The 15,232-nt window shown below is 40.7% G+C and overlaps 1 protein-coding gene across 1 annotated transcript in view; it reads right to left on the bottom strand.

The window, feature by feature from the left end:
• Positions 1-15,232, bottom strand: part of ATP9B (ATPase phospholipid transporting 9B (putative)) — a 158,080-nt gene that overhangs the window by 116,086 nt on the left and 26,762 nt on the right. The window contains exons 4-5 of the mRNA XM_052660348.1: positions 9,500-9,613; positions 8,562-8,670 (exon numbers count right to left, since the gene is read on the bottom strand). Of these exons, the coding sequence (XP_052516308.1) occupies positions 8,562-8,670; positions 9,500-9,613 (223 nt within the window). The remainder of the gene's footprint in view (positions 1-8,561; positions 8,671-9,499; positions 9,614-15,232) is intronic.

Genomic DNA, 15,232 nt, shown 5'->3' on the forward strand with positions numbered 1-15,232 from the left:
CCTGGCAGTCTACCAAATTTCCGATCCTGTGCACTTCAAGGACATTTAGTTTGTTCTTCACAAATGCATATCCAAACTTAACCCATTTTAAAAGAAGACAAGGACTGTATAACCATTCTAGCCATCATCAGTTGAAATGGGTCAAATGTCAGAATGGGTTAAAGAGAACAGAACCATAAAAGCCACATCTAACCAGATACAGACATCAACAAATAACATTGAAAATGTATTCACTGCTTATTTCCCAACAAAACACATGCAACATGGTAAGAGTGAGAGATAATGATGTAACTTTCTAAAAAGCACTTGCTCACAGATAAGGAGCCCCTGGAAGGCCACACAGCTGAGACGAAGAGCCCCGCAGCTGAGCAGATGACCACCCGCAGCACCAGCAGGCTGGCTGGCTGGTCCTCACTACTGGGGGGAATGGTACTCTCCCCCACCTTTCTTCACATCTTAAGTAGGAGCCTAATTTAACACAGATTATGAAGCGGGTAGCCGTCTCTGGGGTCACACAAGAGTCGGATACGACTGAAGTGACTTAGAAGCAGCAGCTGGGATTAAAAGTGGGTAGCTGGGAAACAGTATATTAATTATGCTATGTTATATTATAAGGTTGGCCCAAAAGTTCATTCCATTTTTCATAAGATCTTATGGAAAAAATCAAATGAACTTTTTGGCCAACCCAATATATTAAGAGAGACTTATAATTCAGAAGAAAACCCAAAATACTGTTGGGAAGAAATTTTAAAACACCTAAATAAAAGAATAGGTATATTTCATTCATGGATCAGAACACTTTAATACTATTAAAGGGCCAATTTGCCCCAAAATTTTACCTACAGATTCAATGCAATTAAAATCCTAGCAGGCTACTTTTTAATAGAAATTGACAAAGCAATTCTAAAAGTCACATGGAAATTCAAAGGATGCAGTTCAGCCAAAACAACTCTGAGAATGAAAACACAAAGCCGGAGGGCAGACACTGCTGTGCTCCAGAATTATTAATACTATGAAACAACAGTAATCCAGAGCACTGTTTTAGCATAAAGAGAAACAAACAGATCAACAGAGTGAAGAGAGAGTCCAGAAATAAACACATACATGGAAGACAACTGCTTATTGACTAAACTATAAGGCCATGAGGTGGGAAAGAGGTCACTTTCTTGAAAAATGGTGCCAGGAACACCACCACCCACACCTGGTACTGATACAAAAATTTACTCGAAATAGATATGTGATATACACAGCAAACTCTAAAACCAAAACCTTATAAAAGAAGAAACACTGGGGAAATGGAACAGAAAGCCTTTGTGAAAGTTCCTCAGGAACCTCACAGTGTTTTGTGTTTCTCAGAGAACACAAGAGAAGAATGAGACATGACAACACCTGGTGGAGGGTAGGAAGGAGAGGGGATGGGAGAGGCCTCCTGATGCGAGAGTGTACTGCGATGAAACACCCTTTACAACTGGTATGGATGTGGCCCAGAGATTTGGATGAATCAGTGGAACAGCACAGAAACTAGAGAAAAGGGCCAAAACAAATCGAATACATTTCTCAAAGATCTGAGGAAAATTAAGAACTCGTTTTAAAGTAACTTACTGACCATTTGAGGGGAAAAAACGGTAGATCCCTTCTTCACATAATACCTTACACATAAAACTGCAAGTGGAGTAAAATTCCAAGTCCAAAAAAATAAAAACACAGAAACATTGTAAGGAAATTAAGATGGCTGCTTACAGCACACTGGGATTGAACAGATTTTCTAAGATTAAAGTAAAAACCACAAAGATCAGAAGCGCTACCTACAAAAAACTAAAAAGGTATCTACACGTTTAAAAAATGAAAAAAAATTAATCAAACAAAATAAAACTATTTGCCACATCTGATGCGGTGGAAAAGAGTCCTCCTGCCAGTACAGGAGATACAAGAGACCCAGGTCCAATCTCGGGGTAGGGGGACCCCCTGGAGGAGGAGATGGCAACCCACCCCAGCATTCTCCCCTGGTGAATCCCATGGACAGAGGAGCCTGGCAGGCTATGGGCCATAGGGTCGCAAAGAGTCAGACATAACTGAGTGTGTACACACAGAAATTTTAATAAGGTAAAGATGAACACGGGAACAAAGGAAGAATAGACTTTTATAAAAGAGAAGAAACAGTTAAGTTAAAAGAGAAACAGCAAGCAAAAACAGTGAGAGTATCTCTCACCAAACTGGAAATTTAAAAAACCGGGGACCTGGGAGTCCAGTCACTAAAGAAAGCTGCAGAGCAAGCCAGACTCCAGAGGGAGCGGAGGATGCTCCCCGCATCTACACACACACGCTGATCTGTGTGAGAAGGCACTCTGTAGGCGCCAGTATTCTTTAAAGTTATGTCCCATAGTTTCCAGGCCCTAATCTCCAAACAAAGTAATAAAAACTGCTAAATGTTTAACATCATGAAGAAATGAATTCATACAGGTCCTCTCAGGGTGACCTAAGGAAAAATACCAGTTATGCAGGAAACGAGTACACACATCCACTCCTGCCCGTGTACCCAGTCCTGAAGATACATGTCTACCGTGACATAGCCACAGAGAACCAAACAAAGAAGGTGATAAATCTGAAGTGCTTCTTGGTACCTGACACACAGTAACTGACTGATAAATATCAGTGCAGAGTCAAAATGAAATAATGCATGCTGAATATTCTTGAATGAATACTGGAATAATTATTTTCAAATGCAGAACACAGACAAGAAAAATGACTTAGTGAAAGTGACATAACGCATAGACAGTATGTAAAAGGCACAAAAGAGGGATTTTAAAATCTCTTGATTTTAAAGGAAAAATTATTACTGATAAATGGAGACAATTTCACTAGAAGATGAGAAAATTTCATTGAGACATTTCATAAAAATCTTTTTAGCATAAAAAATGTAAGAATGTTAACAAGTATGGGACAACACAGTATTGATACTGAGTCAAAGATGCCCAAAAATGTAGGCATAAAGAACATCTCTTTCTGAACTCTGCATGGGTAAGGGTCCTTTTTGGCAAGGAACCTGGATCACAAGAAACAAGTAAATATGCAAATTGTCTCTCTCATATTCACACACACAAACACAAGTAATTTACACAAGCCTCCAGTCATAATTTCTCTCTCTCCTAGGTTTGAAACATGTTAAACAACAAAATGCCAGAATGAATAAAAGAAATAACTAAGATATCCTGGGAAAAACAATCACCATAAGCTGTACGAAGGACCCAGCAGCAGCACAGAATTAATTCAAGTTCATTTCTAAACATCAAGTTCCACGCTAGCTTTAGGTTTTAAATCTGGGAAATGGCTGACATGACTTAGCCCTGCTGAGTTCTGGTGGCTGCTGAGAACACAGACAAATAAACGAAGACTTCTGGGTTGATCTCATCTGTTAGAAAACAGACTGCATGCGTTCTATGAAAAATGTATTAGTTCATGACTGATCCATGTTTGAATTTCATGAGCTTATTGTGGTAGCTGACACACAGTGGGTACTTAGTAAACAAATGTGGAAATTAATTGTGAACTAGCCAACTGGATGAAGACAAGCAAGGTATACAATCTACAAACCACTCCTTAGCAACAGGAAAAAAGCAGCATTGATTCCAAGAATCCAAAAGCAGAATGGCCACACAATTCAAACTTCTTCATCGGAAATTTTTGCAAAAGCTGCCAAGAAGCAGGAAAGTCTACATTGCTCTCTTCTGTGACTCTCCTCTGTTGCTACTCCCTAGGAGATAAAGCATAACACAAGCAGTCACAAACAGGGAGACAGGAAGGAAGGTGGAAGCAACAGGTATGGAAAATTCCCACCCAAGAAAAGCAGTTTATGAGGCAATGAAATAAAGAGCCAACTAAAAATCATTCAGTATTCACTGAGATCACATGCCACAGTCAAAATACTCTCTGCTTCTAAACACAGCACCTTCAAGATGTTAGCAAGTGGAAGTGGTTTTCCTTTTCAAAAGAAAAAATACAACACACTAAGTTTTCTCAGTGTATTTCTACAAGAATGTGCTTGAGAACCCCAAATAAGAAAAATGCAAATGCTGTAAAATGCTACAACAGATTACAGTGAATCACGGAGGAAAGAGCCATCAATGCCATTCAAAGAACAGGTAACTGTGAAACACTACAAGTTACGTAGGCAGCAAATATTCTTGATAAGAAAATATATTTTAAACTATACTCAGCAATAAGCATAAACTCCATTTTTTTACATTCTAAATTTTACTCACCAATCATCTTTAGCAGAATAACCAATCACAAAGCAACATGCCACAGATGAAAAAACACTGGACTTGAGGTCAACAGGTCCAGGTTCAAACAAACTCCACCCAGAAGGATGGCCACTCAGGGCAGACCATTCTGCACAAGCCCCAGGCTGCTCACTGTCACTGAGACAACGCCAGCCGCCTGGGGGGTGTCGTGTGAGTGAGTACAGGGGATTTTCTCTGACACACTCGGGCGTCAAGCAGCACCAGCTGTCGTGACTGTCACCCACGTGTGAAATGTCCACTGCTCAGGTCACAGGCAACAATGACCAATTTTTTAAAAAGGTAAATTTTCATTTGTATTTGAAATGAAACTAGTAAAACTGTTCTAGAGTATTTTGAGTTCAAATAATACAGAACTGTAAAATATACATACTTCCCGGGTGGCTCAGTTGGTAAAGAATCTGCCTGAAATGAGGGAGACCCGGATTCGATCCGTGGGTCGGGAAGATGCCCTGGAGAAGGGAATGGCAACCCACTCCAGTGTTCTTGCCTGGAAAATCCCATGGACGGAGGAGCCTGACGGGCTATAGTCCATGGGGTCGCAAAGAGTCGGACATGACTAAGTGACTAAACCACACAAAAGATATATACCAGTCTGTCTTCCTCAACAGTTTATACTCAGTGAAAATGACATAAAAGCAGCCACTTTAAGGTAAATAATTCAGTGGCATTTAGTACATTCAAAGTATTCTACAACCAACTCTGCCAAGTTCCACAAGGCGCTCGCCACCGCCAGAGAAGCCCTTGCCCACTGAGGACTGCACCCCACCCCTGCTTCCCTGGCCACGGCAGCCACACCTGCACTCTATTAACTTACCTGTTCTGTGAGTTTCAAGAGGGACATCGCACAATACACGACCTCCGGTACCTGACTCTCTCACACAGCACAGCATTTTCAGGGTTCATTCATGTTCTGTCATGTATCAGTATTTCATTAACTTTTATAGCTGAATAATATCCCAGGCTATGAAGAGACCATCAATCCCTCGCCCTTCATCCACTGACGGACAACCGACGTCACCGCCTTCTGCCAACCCTACGTAGTGCCGTGACAAGCAGGGGTATGTGTGCTTCTGCTTGAGCTCCTATCCTTAATTCTAAATTTATCTGGGCAGGTCTCCATTTCGCCTTCACTTCTGAGTGACAGCTTTACTAGATACAGAATTTCTGTTGACAGTTTTCCCTTCTCCAACTCCTTCTGCCCTCCAGTCTCTGATGAGAAGCCTGCAGCGTGCTCGTCACCGCCGAGGACCCTGTCTGGAGGAGCCGCCTCTCGAGCTGCTCGTGACCCCGGGGTTTAGACCATGTGATGATGCTATATCTTGGTGTGGGTCTTCATTCTGACCTTCCTGGGCGTTAGGGAACTTCCTCAGTGTGTAGATTTGTATATTTTGTCAAAACGGGGGGTCAATGGCCATATCCCTTCACATCTCCCCTCTCCTCCAGCACACACTCCTCTGGGCACCTCAGTACTGCTGACGCTGCCCCACAAGCCTCTCAGGACCTTCTCACTGCTCTTGCTTTTCCTCCCTCTCCTCAGGCTGGACCATTTTCAGTGACCGGAGGCTCAGGCTCACTGAGCTGTCTTCTGCCAGCTCAAGTCTGCTACTGAAAAGTCTCTAGTGAGTTTCTCTTTCATTTACTGTATTTTTCAGTACCAGAATTTCTTGCCTTTTTTTTTAATACTGACATACCTTTACAGATATGCTGTATCTGCCAACACACTGTTCTGGTATCTTTCAGCATCTGTCCACTATCTCCCTTAGCTTTAGAACATAACTGAGGTGGGTGAGGTTTATGTTTGTCTAGGAAGTCCAATGTCTGGGCTTCCTCAGAGACAGTTTTTGTTAATGTCTTCTGTGAAATGCATTCTCTGTAATTTTTTGTGGAAACCCAGGCATTTTGAGTATTATCATCTGATAACTCAGGAAGTGAAATATTTCCCCCTTTTGGGTTTGCTCTGCTGCTTAGTATATGCTGTAGCCATGTATGTATCTGGTGACTTTTCTAAACTATTTTTATAAAGCATGTATTCTTTGTCACATGCAGTCTCTCAAGTCTTTTTTACTTTAGCTTATAGTCAACCAGTGTTTGAAAGAGATCTCCTTGCATGTGAGGAAAAAGGAGGCGGTGGAGGGAGGAAGCGAAGGGAGCAAGGACAAAGACAGGAGCAGGCACAGCTGCTCACAGCCTCCGCAGACCACGGTTCCGTGCGGGAGCCCTGGTCGCAGCTCCGCCTCAGCCTTCGCTTCTGCCTGCCCTGAGCCTGCATCCAGCCTTGAGCATGGCTTTCAAACTGCTCCCCCCCACACACACACCCCCAGGCCAACAGGAGCACTTCAGATTCCCTCCCGATTTTTCCTGCCTGGCTGTGACAGCTAGTATGTGAGCCCGGCTGTGGTATCTCTGCCCAGCTGCTATGGCTGGGACCCAGCCTAGACTATAAGAGATGCCTGCAGCTTTCCTGCCCAGAGTTGCAGGTTAGGTGAGAGATAGCCAAGCGAACTGGGTCAGTCCTTCAGGTAGCCCCCACACAGGTTAGACAGACAAAAACGATTCACCACAATAAGCTCTGCTCCGCACTTTTCAGAGTCAGCGTCCAGAGTCCCAAATTAGGATCTGGCTACTGCCATCTTCAAGGAGGGTGCCATGACGAGGACAGGTTGGAGCAAGGGCAGGTCAAAACACCAAGGAGCTTTCCTACTATTTTCAAGTGGCCTTTTCCTGGATTCAATAATCCCCGAGAAGCTGCAAGGCTCTGACGTTTTTCAGAGCCCTGACAAGTTAGCCCTGCCGGGTCCTGCCGGGTCTGCGGAGCTGCCTACTCTCCATTTTGCTGACATCACTGCACTGCTCACTTGTGAATGATACAGTCAGTGCACAGAAACCAATCTCTGCTCAGCCCAAATGTCACAGTATAAAACAGCAGAAAACACAGGCCAAGATCTACACTGTATTCTAAAACAGACGAACCAAAGTTATACCTAATTTACCTGGCCATTCTGGGGAGTCTCTTCCCCAGAACTAAAGCTTACCTTCTTTTTTATACAACACACCTTTCCTCTACCATGCCAATATTTAAAGCATCAAAGCTTTTTAATAATTAAATTTTCAATTCAATTGAGAAAGCATAATATTTTCAACAAATGATACTGGGACAACTTGGTATTCACATGCAAGAATATGAAGCGATACCACATACAAAATGAAAATGGGTCATACACCTGAATGTAATATCTCAAACTATAAAACTCCTAAAAGAAAATATGGAAGTAAATCTTTGCAACTTTGGGTTGACAACCTATTTCTTAGATACAACCCCAAAATATAAGCAACAAAAGAAAAAAAAACAGATGAACTTGGGACTTCATGAAAATAAAAACTTCTGTGCATCAGGCAACACCGTCAAGAAAGAAAAAACACAACCCACAGAACGAGACAACATAGTTCCAAATCATATATATCCAACAAGGGACTAAAACCCACTCCACTCTGAACTCCACTTCCAGACAGGCTCCAAGGTGCTATGAGTCTTCATGGAGTTTCTCTCTGGCACCTATTCCTGTCCTCATCCTTATCATAATAGCTTCACACATTCCCTCCCTATCACACTGCCTTTTTTCTACAGTGGACTGAAAACCAAAGAAACAACTCTTAACACATAAACCAGACAAGGGCGCAAGCCCAGAGTGAAGGGTGTGGGGGAGCCAGTGCACACCGGCTTCCATTTTGGATCTCGGCATCTGTTTCGGTGCTAGAGGCCCTATTCCCCAGGTATAATTTCAGGCCACGGCACCAGACATCTGGTCCTGATGACTGTGTTTAAAACAGACTGCAAAGACAGACTTTAAATGAGACGATGCTATGCTTTACAATGTGTACACATAAGTCGGGTTTCATGTGTGTCTAGTACACACAAGCATTCTATACAAACTGTAACACAGCATATATGTAACTAAATATAAACATATATATATATATATATACACACACACCTGTATATGTACCTGTACATGCATGTGTTTAACGGTGTGTGTATACATTTATATTCATACATACATACATACATTCAAGCATCGAGAGAATAAAAATCTATCCTGAAATCATATGCATTCATATTATTATAGGAAAATTAGTTAGGTAACATGTAATTGCATAATACTATTTTCAGTAACAAAACTAAGACGTTTTCTTGCATTTATGCTCAGTCTAGAATGATGATCACGTGAACCAATGGTAAACTGGATTAAGTGTCTTGCTCACCTCTTACTGTAAGCTTGCTGTACAGTTGTGAGTTCACTTCCTTGTCTCGCTGGAAACGCCGAAATTCATCAACTGCTTCTCTCATGATAGTAACAGCCAAGACAAACCCCTTTAAACAAAATAAAACAAAGTATTTGAGAAAATTGGACTTTAGCAAAAAAAGGGAAAATTCTTTTACTATTTAGTTTTATATTTTTCCTTCAATTTATACTAGTTGTGAAGCATACAATAAATGAAAACAAAAAATGACAAAAAGTAATAAACACTACAAAAGGAACACAGTAATGCACAGTGTAAGATTTACAATTCTCACTGTACCCAAAAAAAGTTTTAAAACTCACATCTAAAATATGTACTTCAAGTTAAACACGAGAAAACCACCTCCAGTGAGGAGGAGAGAGAGAAAACAGAGGCAGAAGTCACCTGTGTTTCCTCTGCACGGCCGTGTGGCTGGTTAGGACTGCGGGGTCAGCCTGAGGGCTCCCCACTGAGTGACCCATGCACACACAGACAGCAGCCCCATCCCACTCGGGAGGAAACCCGACAGCCCACCACCCCGTGGGCCCCTCCCACCACAGCTGCACGTCCATATGCTCCAGCAGCATCGTGCAACTGCTGTGCCCTCTGCCTAACACCTTCTCTGCACACAGCGCCTGCTCTCTCCCAGCACAGGAGGGAGCTGGGCTGGGACAGGGAGCTGCCCCCCTGGGGCCCGAGAGAACCCCCAGCCCCACCAGCGAAAGTGCTTTGTAATGTTTCCAGCCGACCTAGCTGGAGGGCTGCAGAGGACCCTAGAAACCCTTTGACAAAGTGCAGCGACACACAGCAACAATGTCACATTTCAAAAATCTGATCAATTTATCTAACCACCCGAATTCTTAAAACTGTATTTTAAATACTTAATAATTTAACTTAATTTCAAAATCTTTTCTTTTTACCAGAGGAGCCCAGTAGGTGTAGAGATACCCTATTTTCAGTGCTGGTACAAACTGTGAGCAGGATACTATCAGAAAATAGAGATTCAAGAAAAACTTGAATTGTTCATATAAAACCTAAAAAGAAAAAGAAAAAAAAATCGATATAATCTCTTCAAGAAAAATGTTTCAGACCTTAATTAAAATCAGCATAATATCTAACTATTTCCACCAATAGTGAGAATATACTGAGTCACAATAAACAATTTTGACAATGGCTTTCTAATAACTAAATCACAAAAAAGAGCTAAGATTACCTCAAATTATATTTAAAATAAACTGAAAAAAAGACAGATTTCAACTATGTTAAACCTTTTCGTTTTCTGTTTCCTTGTATGCAGTCTTCCACATTCATCTTCCATAAATCTCTACATGCATATCACCCAAGACACACAGGAAAACCTTCCCAATGTTAGTAAGTCATAAATTCAGAAAATCTTTTAGGAAAGTGGTGCGACCTTATATTTATGAAGTGGTAAACACTCAAACATGACAGCCACATTTTTTGAATGTGAACATTAGGTACCTTCACAAAGATCCAGTGAATAAGCAAATCATTTATAGGGATAAGCAAATCATTCACAGACATAAAAAAACACTAATCTCTTGCATTTACTTCCCTCAAAGTATAAGAAATGAAAACATATAAAAATACGTATATTATAGACCAATTTTTATGAAGAAAACTACCTGTATATTTTTTATAGTCTCTTGGTAGTTGATCTTAAACAATATTTTCAAATATAAACTAAATTAAAATCATCATTCAATAGCATCTTTTAGGAATGCAAATCCTGTATTTTCATTTTTGTTTCTTAATTCAAACAGAATAATCCTTAAGGAAATCCAAGATCTAGTATATTAACAGACTTCTATTCACAAATGCCTCACTTATTAGATTTAAATTGAAAATCAAAATGGAACAAAACTCGTGTTTATAGATGGGAATACCTTAAATAGCACACTACAATTATAATGAAACTTACAAACTTGCAAATTGTAAATCAAAATCTCCTTGGATGCCATTTAAAAATACAACTTGGAATGCATGGAAATTTTAACAAGGGCAGAGCAATGGGTTAAGTCCTTACTGTTGACTTAAAGAGGCTGGAATCACACTTTTTATATAATGAAGCTGTATACATCATCACACAATTATGTGTGTGACTGAAAAATCAGTTACATTGATAACACGTTTATATTTATAATCACATTCAATTGCTGTCTAAAATGTTTTGAATCATTTCATAAATTAATCTCAGCAGGAAAGAAAGCTCTCTTTTTCCTCAGTGATTTCTTTAAAATCTCAGTTAGCATAAATTATATCTATTAGCAATTCAGAAACTGCCATTCGTGCTAAAAATGGCATAGAATTCCTACTGTGCAATTACCAAATGTTTCTAAAATACTACATTTTAGATGAAAAGGCTAATTTAAGAGACAATCTAAGGAAAAAGTCATTCCCACGGTAATAGTGGTACAGACACATCAACAGGTCTCTTCAGGACAGCCATCCTGAAGGCTGTGTGAACTCATTCAGATCAAAAACTAAGCTGCACTGCCCCCCTTGGACACTGCAATTAAAACTCTATTTCTATTGTCTGCTGAGTGAACTCAGAGGGCGTCAGAAAAATGTACAGTATTTAGCCAGTCTGGGAGTATTTAATAATTTAAACCTAAGGAGAAAACAGCAGCTTCATTCAATAAAGATGAGAATATTTATCTGCCTAGAAGACAGTTTACATTTTATTGTCCTGACAAAAGAGCAGTATTTTAATTATGGAGGCATTAGTTTTGCACGTTTTAATAAAGAAGCATATTAGACATCAAGCATCTGACAACTACTGGATGGATGGGGGCGGAGAGTGATACTAATCAATGCCCAATATAAAGTCAGCATGGTTATTTAAATAAAAACATGAAAGCTAAAGCAGCCCTCATTTCACATAATTGAGTATTTTTTACAAAACAGCGTAAGACCTAATACTTAAAACGTGTTAAAAACTTTGATAATGGAAAAATAATCAGCACTAGCTTTCTTTTGCCTTTAGAAAGATAAATAAATCTATTAAAATAGGGAATGAGGCAAAAATAAATCAACTACTCTAAATACATATAATCTCAGCTTTATAATTTAAGACAAAAATATCACTGGCAACAACAAAAAGTAATAAATATTTAAATTTCAGAATTTAAATTTACCATAATACCTAATTAAAGATAACTACTGATATAATAATAAAACAAGGCCAGAAATGTATAATGTGAAGTAGAAAACAAATCTAAAAGTGCTTGTAGATATTTTGCTGCTCAGGCATGTTGGTGTAAAAAGTTATTTTACTTAGATTGTGACAGCCTTCAGTTCAGTTGTGTCTGATTCTTTCCGACCCCATGGACTACAGATGCCAGGCCTCCCTGTCCATCACCAGCTCCCGGAGTTTAGTCAAACTCATGTCCACTGAGTCAGTGATGCCATCTAACCATCTCAGCCTCTGTCGCCCCCTTCCCCTCTCCCCTTCAATGTTTCCCAGAATCACGTTCTTTTCAAAAGAGTCAGTTCTTCACATCAGGTGGCCAAAGAATTGGATTTCAGCTTCAGCATCAGTCCTTCCAATGAATATTCAGGGCTGATCTCCTTTAGGATGGACTAGTTGGATCTCCTTGCAGTCCAAGGGACTCTCAAGAGTCTTTTCCAACACCACAGTTCAAAAGCATAAATTCTTCGGTGCTCAGCTTTCTTTATAGTCCAACTTTCATATCCATACATGACTGCTGGAAAAACCATAGCCTTGACGAGATGGACCCTAATTGGCAAAGTAATTTCTCTGCTTTTGAATATGCTGTCTAGGTTGGTCATAACTTTTCTTCCAAGGAGCAAGCATCTTTTAATTTCATGGCTGCAGTCACCATCTGCAGGGATTTTGGAGCTCAGAAAAATAAAGTCTGCCACTATTTCCACTGTTTCTCCATCTATTGGTCATGAAGTGATGGGACTGGATGCCATGATCTTACTTTTCTGAATGTTGAGTTTTAAGCCAACTTTTTCACTTTCATCAAGAGGCTCATCTTCTGTGGGAACTCCAAAACTACAACTCCCTGCTGAACAAGTGTCGACTGGAGAATGTTCAGTTCAGTTCAGTCGCTCAGTCGTGTCTGACTCTTTGCGACCCCATGAATTGCAGCACGCCAGGCCTCCCTGTCCATCACCAACTCCCAGAGTTCACCCAGACTCACGTTCATCGAGTCAGTGATGCCATCCAGCCATCTCATCCTCTGTCGTCCCCGTCTTCTCCTGCCCCCAATCCCTCCCATCATCAAAGTCTTTTCCAATGAGTCAACTCTTCGCATGAGGTGGCCAGAGTACTGGAGTTTCAGCTTTAGCATCATTTCTTCCAAAGAAATCCCAGGGTTGATCTCCTTCAGAATGGACTGGTTGGATCTCCCTGCAGTCCAAGGGACTCTCAAGAGTCTTCTCCAACACCACAGTTCAAAAGCATCAATTCTTCGGCGCTCAGCCTTCTTCACAGTCCAACTCTCACATCCATACACGGCTACTGGAAAAACCATAGCCTTGACTAGACAGACCTAAGTCGGCAAAGTAATGTCTCTGCTTTTGAAAATGCTATCTAGGTTGGTCATAACTTTTCTTCCAAGCAGTAAGCGTCTTTTAATTTCATGGCTGCAATCACCATCTGCAGTGATTTTGGAGCCCAAAAAAACAAAGTCTGACACTGTTTCCACTGTTTCTCCATCTATTTCCTATGGAGTGATGGGACCGGATGCCATGATCTTCGTTTTCTGAATGTTGAGCTTTAAGCCAACCTTTTCACTCTCCTCTTTTACTTTCATCAAGAGGCTTTTTAGTTCCTGTTTACTTTCTGCCATAAGGGTGGTGTCATCTGCATATCTGAGGTTATTGATATTTCTCCCGGCAATCTTGATTCCACCTTGTGTTTCTTCCAGTCCAGTGTTTCTCATGATGTACTCTGCATATAAGTTAAATAAGCAGGGTGACAATATACAGCCTTGACGTACTCCTTTTCCTATTTGGAACCAGTCTGTTGTTCCATGTCCAGTTCTAACTGTTGCTTCCTGGCCTGCATACAGGTTTCTCAAGAGGCAGGTTAGGTGGTCTGGGATTTCCATCTCTTTCAGAATTTTCCACAGTTTCTTGTGATCCACACAGTCAAAGGCTTTGGCATAGTCAATAAAGCAGAAATAGATGTTTTTCTGGAACTCTCTTGCTTTTTCCATGATCCAGGGGATGTTGGCAATTTGATCTCTGGTTCCTCTGCCTTTTCGAAAACCAGCTTGAACATCTGGAAGTTCACGGTTCACGTATTGCTAAAGCCTGGCTTGGAGAATTTTGAGCATTACTTTACTAGCGTGTGAGATGAATGTAATTGTGCGGTAGTTTGAGCATTCTTTGGCATTGCCCTTCTTTGGGATTGGAGTGAAAACTGACCTTTTCCATTGCTGTGGCCACTGCTGAGTTTTCCAAAGTTGCTGGCATATTGAGTGCAGCACTTTCACAGCATCATCTTTCAGGATTTGAAACAGCTCTACTGGAATTCCATCACCTCCACTAGCTTTGTTCTTAGTGATGCTTTCTAAGGCCAGCTTGATTTCACATTCCAATATGTCTGGCTCTGGATGAATGATCACACCATCGTGATTATCCAGGTCGTGAAGATCCTTTTTGTACAGTTCTTCTGTGTATTCTTGCCATCTCTTCTTAATATCTTCTGCTTCTGTTAGGTCCATACCATTTCTGTCCTTCACTGAGCCCATTTTGCATGAAACATTCCCTTGGCATCTCTAACTTTCTTGAAGAGATCTCTAGTCTTTCCCATTCTGTTGTTTTCCTCTATTTCTTTGCATTGATCGCTGAGGAAGGCTTTCTTATCTCTTCTTGCTATTCTTTGGAACTCTGCATTCAGATGCTTATATCTTTCCTTTTCTCCTTGGCTTTTCGCTTCTCTTCTTTTCACAGCTATTTGTAAGGCTTCCCCAGACAGCCATTTTGCTTTTTTGCATTTCTTTTCCATGGGGATGGTCTTGATCCCTGTCTCCTGAACAATGTCAGGAACCTCATTCCATAGTTCATCAGGCACTCTATCTATCAGATCTAGGCCCTTAAATCTATTTCTCACTTCCACTGTATAATCATAAGGGATTTGATTTAGGTCATACCTGAATGGTCTAGCGGTTTTCCCTGCTTTTTTCAATTTAAGTCTGAATTTGGTAATAAGGAGTTCGTGGTCTGAGCCACAGTCAGCTCCTCGTCTTGTTTTTGTTGACTGTATAGAGCTTCTCCATCTTTAGCTGCAGAGAATATAATCAATCTGATTTCGGTGTTGACCAACTGGTGATGTCCATAGGTAGTCTTCTCTTGTGTTGTTGGAAGAGGGTGTTTGCTATGACCAGTGCATTATCTTGGCAAAACTATTAGTCTTTGCCCTGCTTCATTCCACATTCCAAGGCCAAATTTGCCTGTTACTCCAGGTGTTTGTTGACTTCTTACTTTTGCATTCCAGTCCCCTATAATGAAAAGGACATCTTTTTTGGGTGTTAGTTCTAAAAGGTCTTGTAGGTCTTCATAGAACCATTCAACTTCAGCTTCTTCAGTGTTACTGGTTGGGACATAGACTTGGATTACTGTGATATTGAATGGTTTGCCTTGGAAAAGAACAAAGA

Source organism: Budorcas taxicolor, chromosome 22, assembly GCF_023091745.1.
Source record: "Budorcas taxicolor isolate Tak-1 chromosome 22, Takin1.1, whole genome shotgun sequence".
NCBI classification, from domain to species: Eukaryota; Metazoa; Chordata; class Mammalia; order Artiodactyla; family Bovidae; genus Budorcas; species Budorcas taxicolor.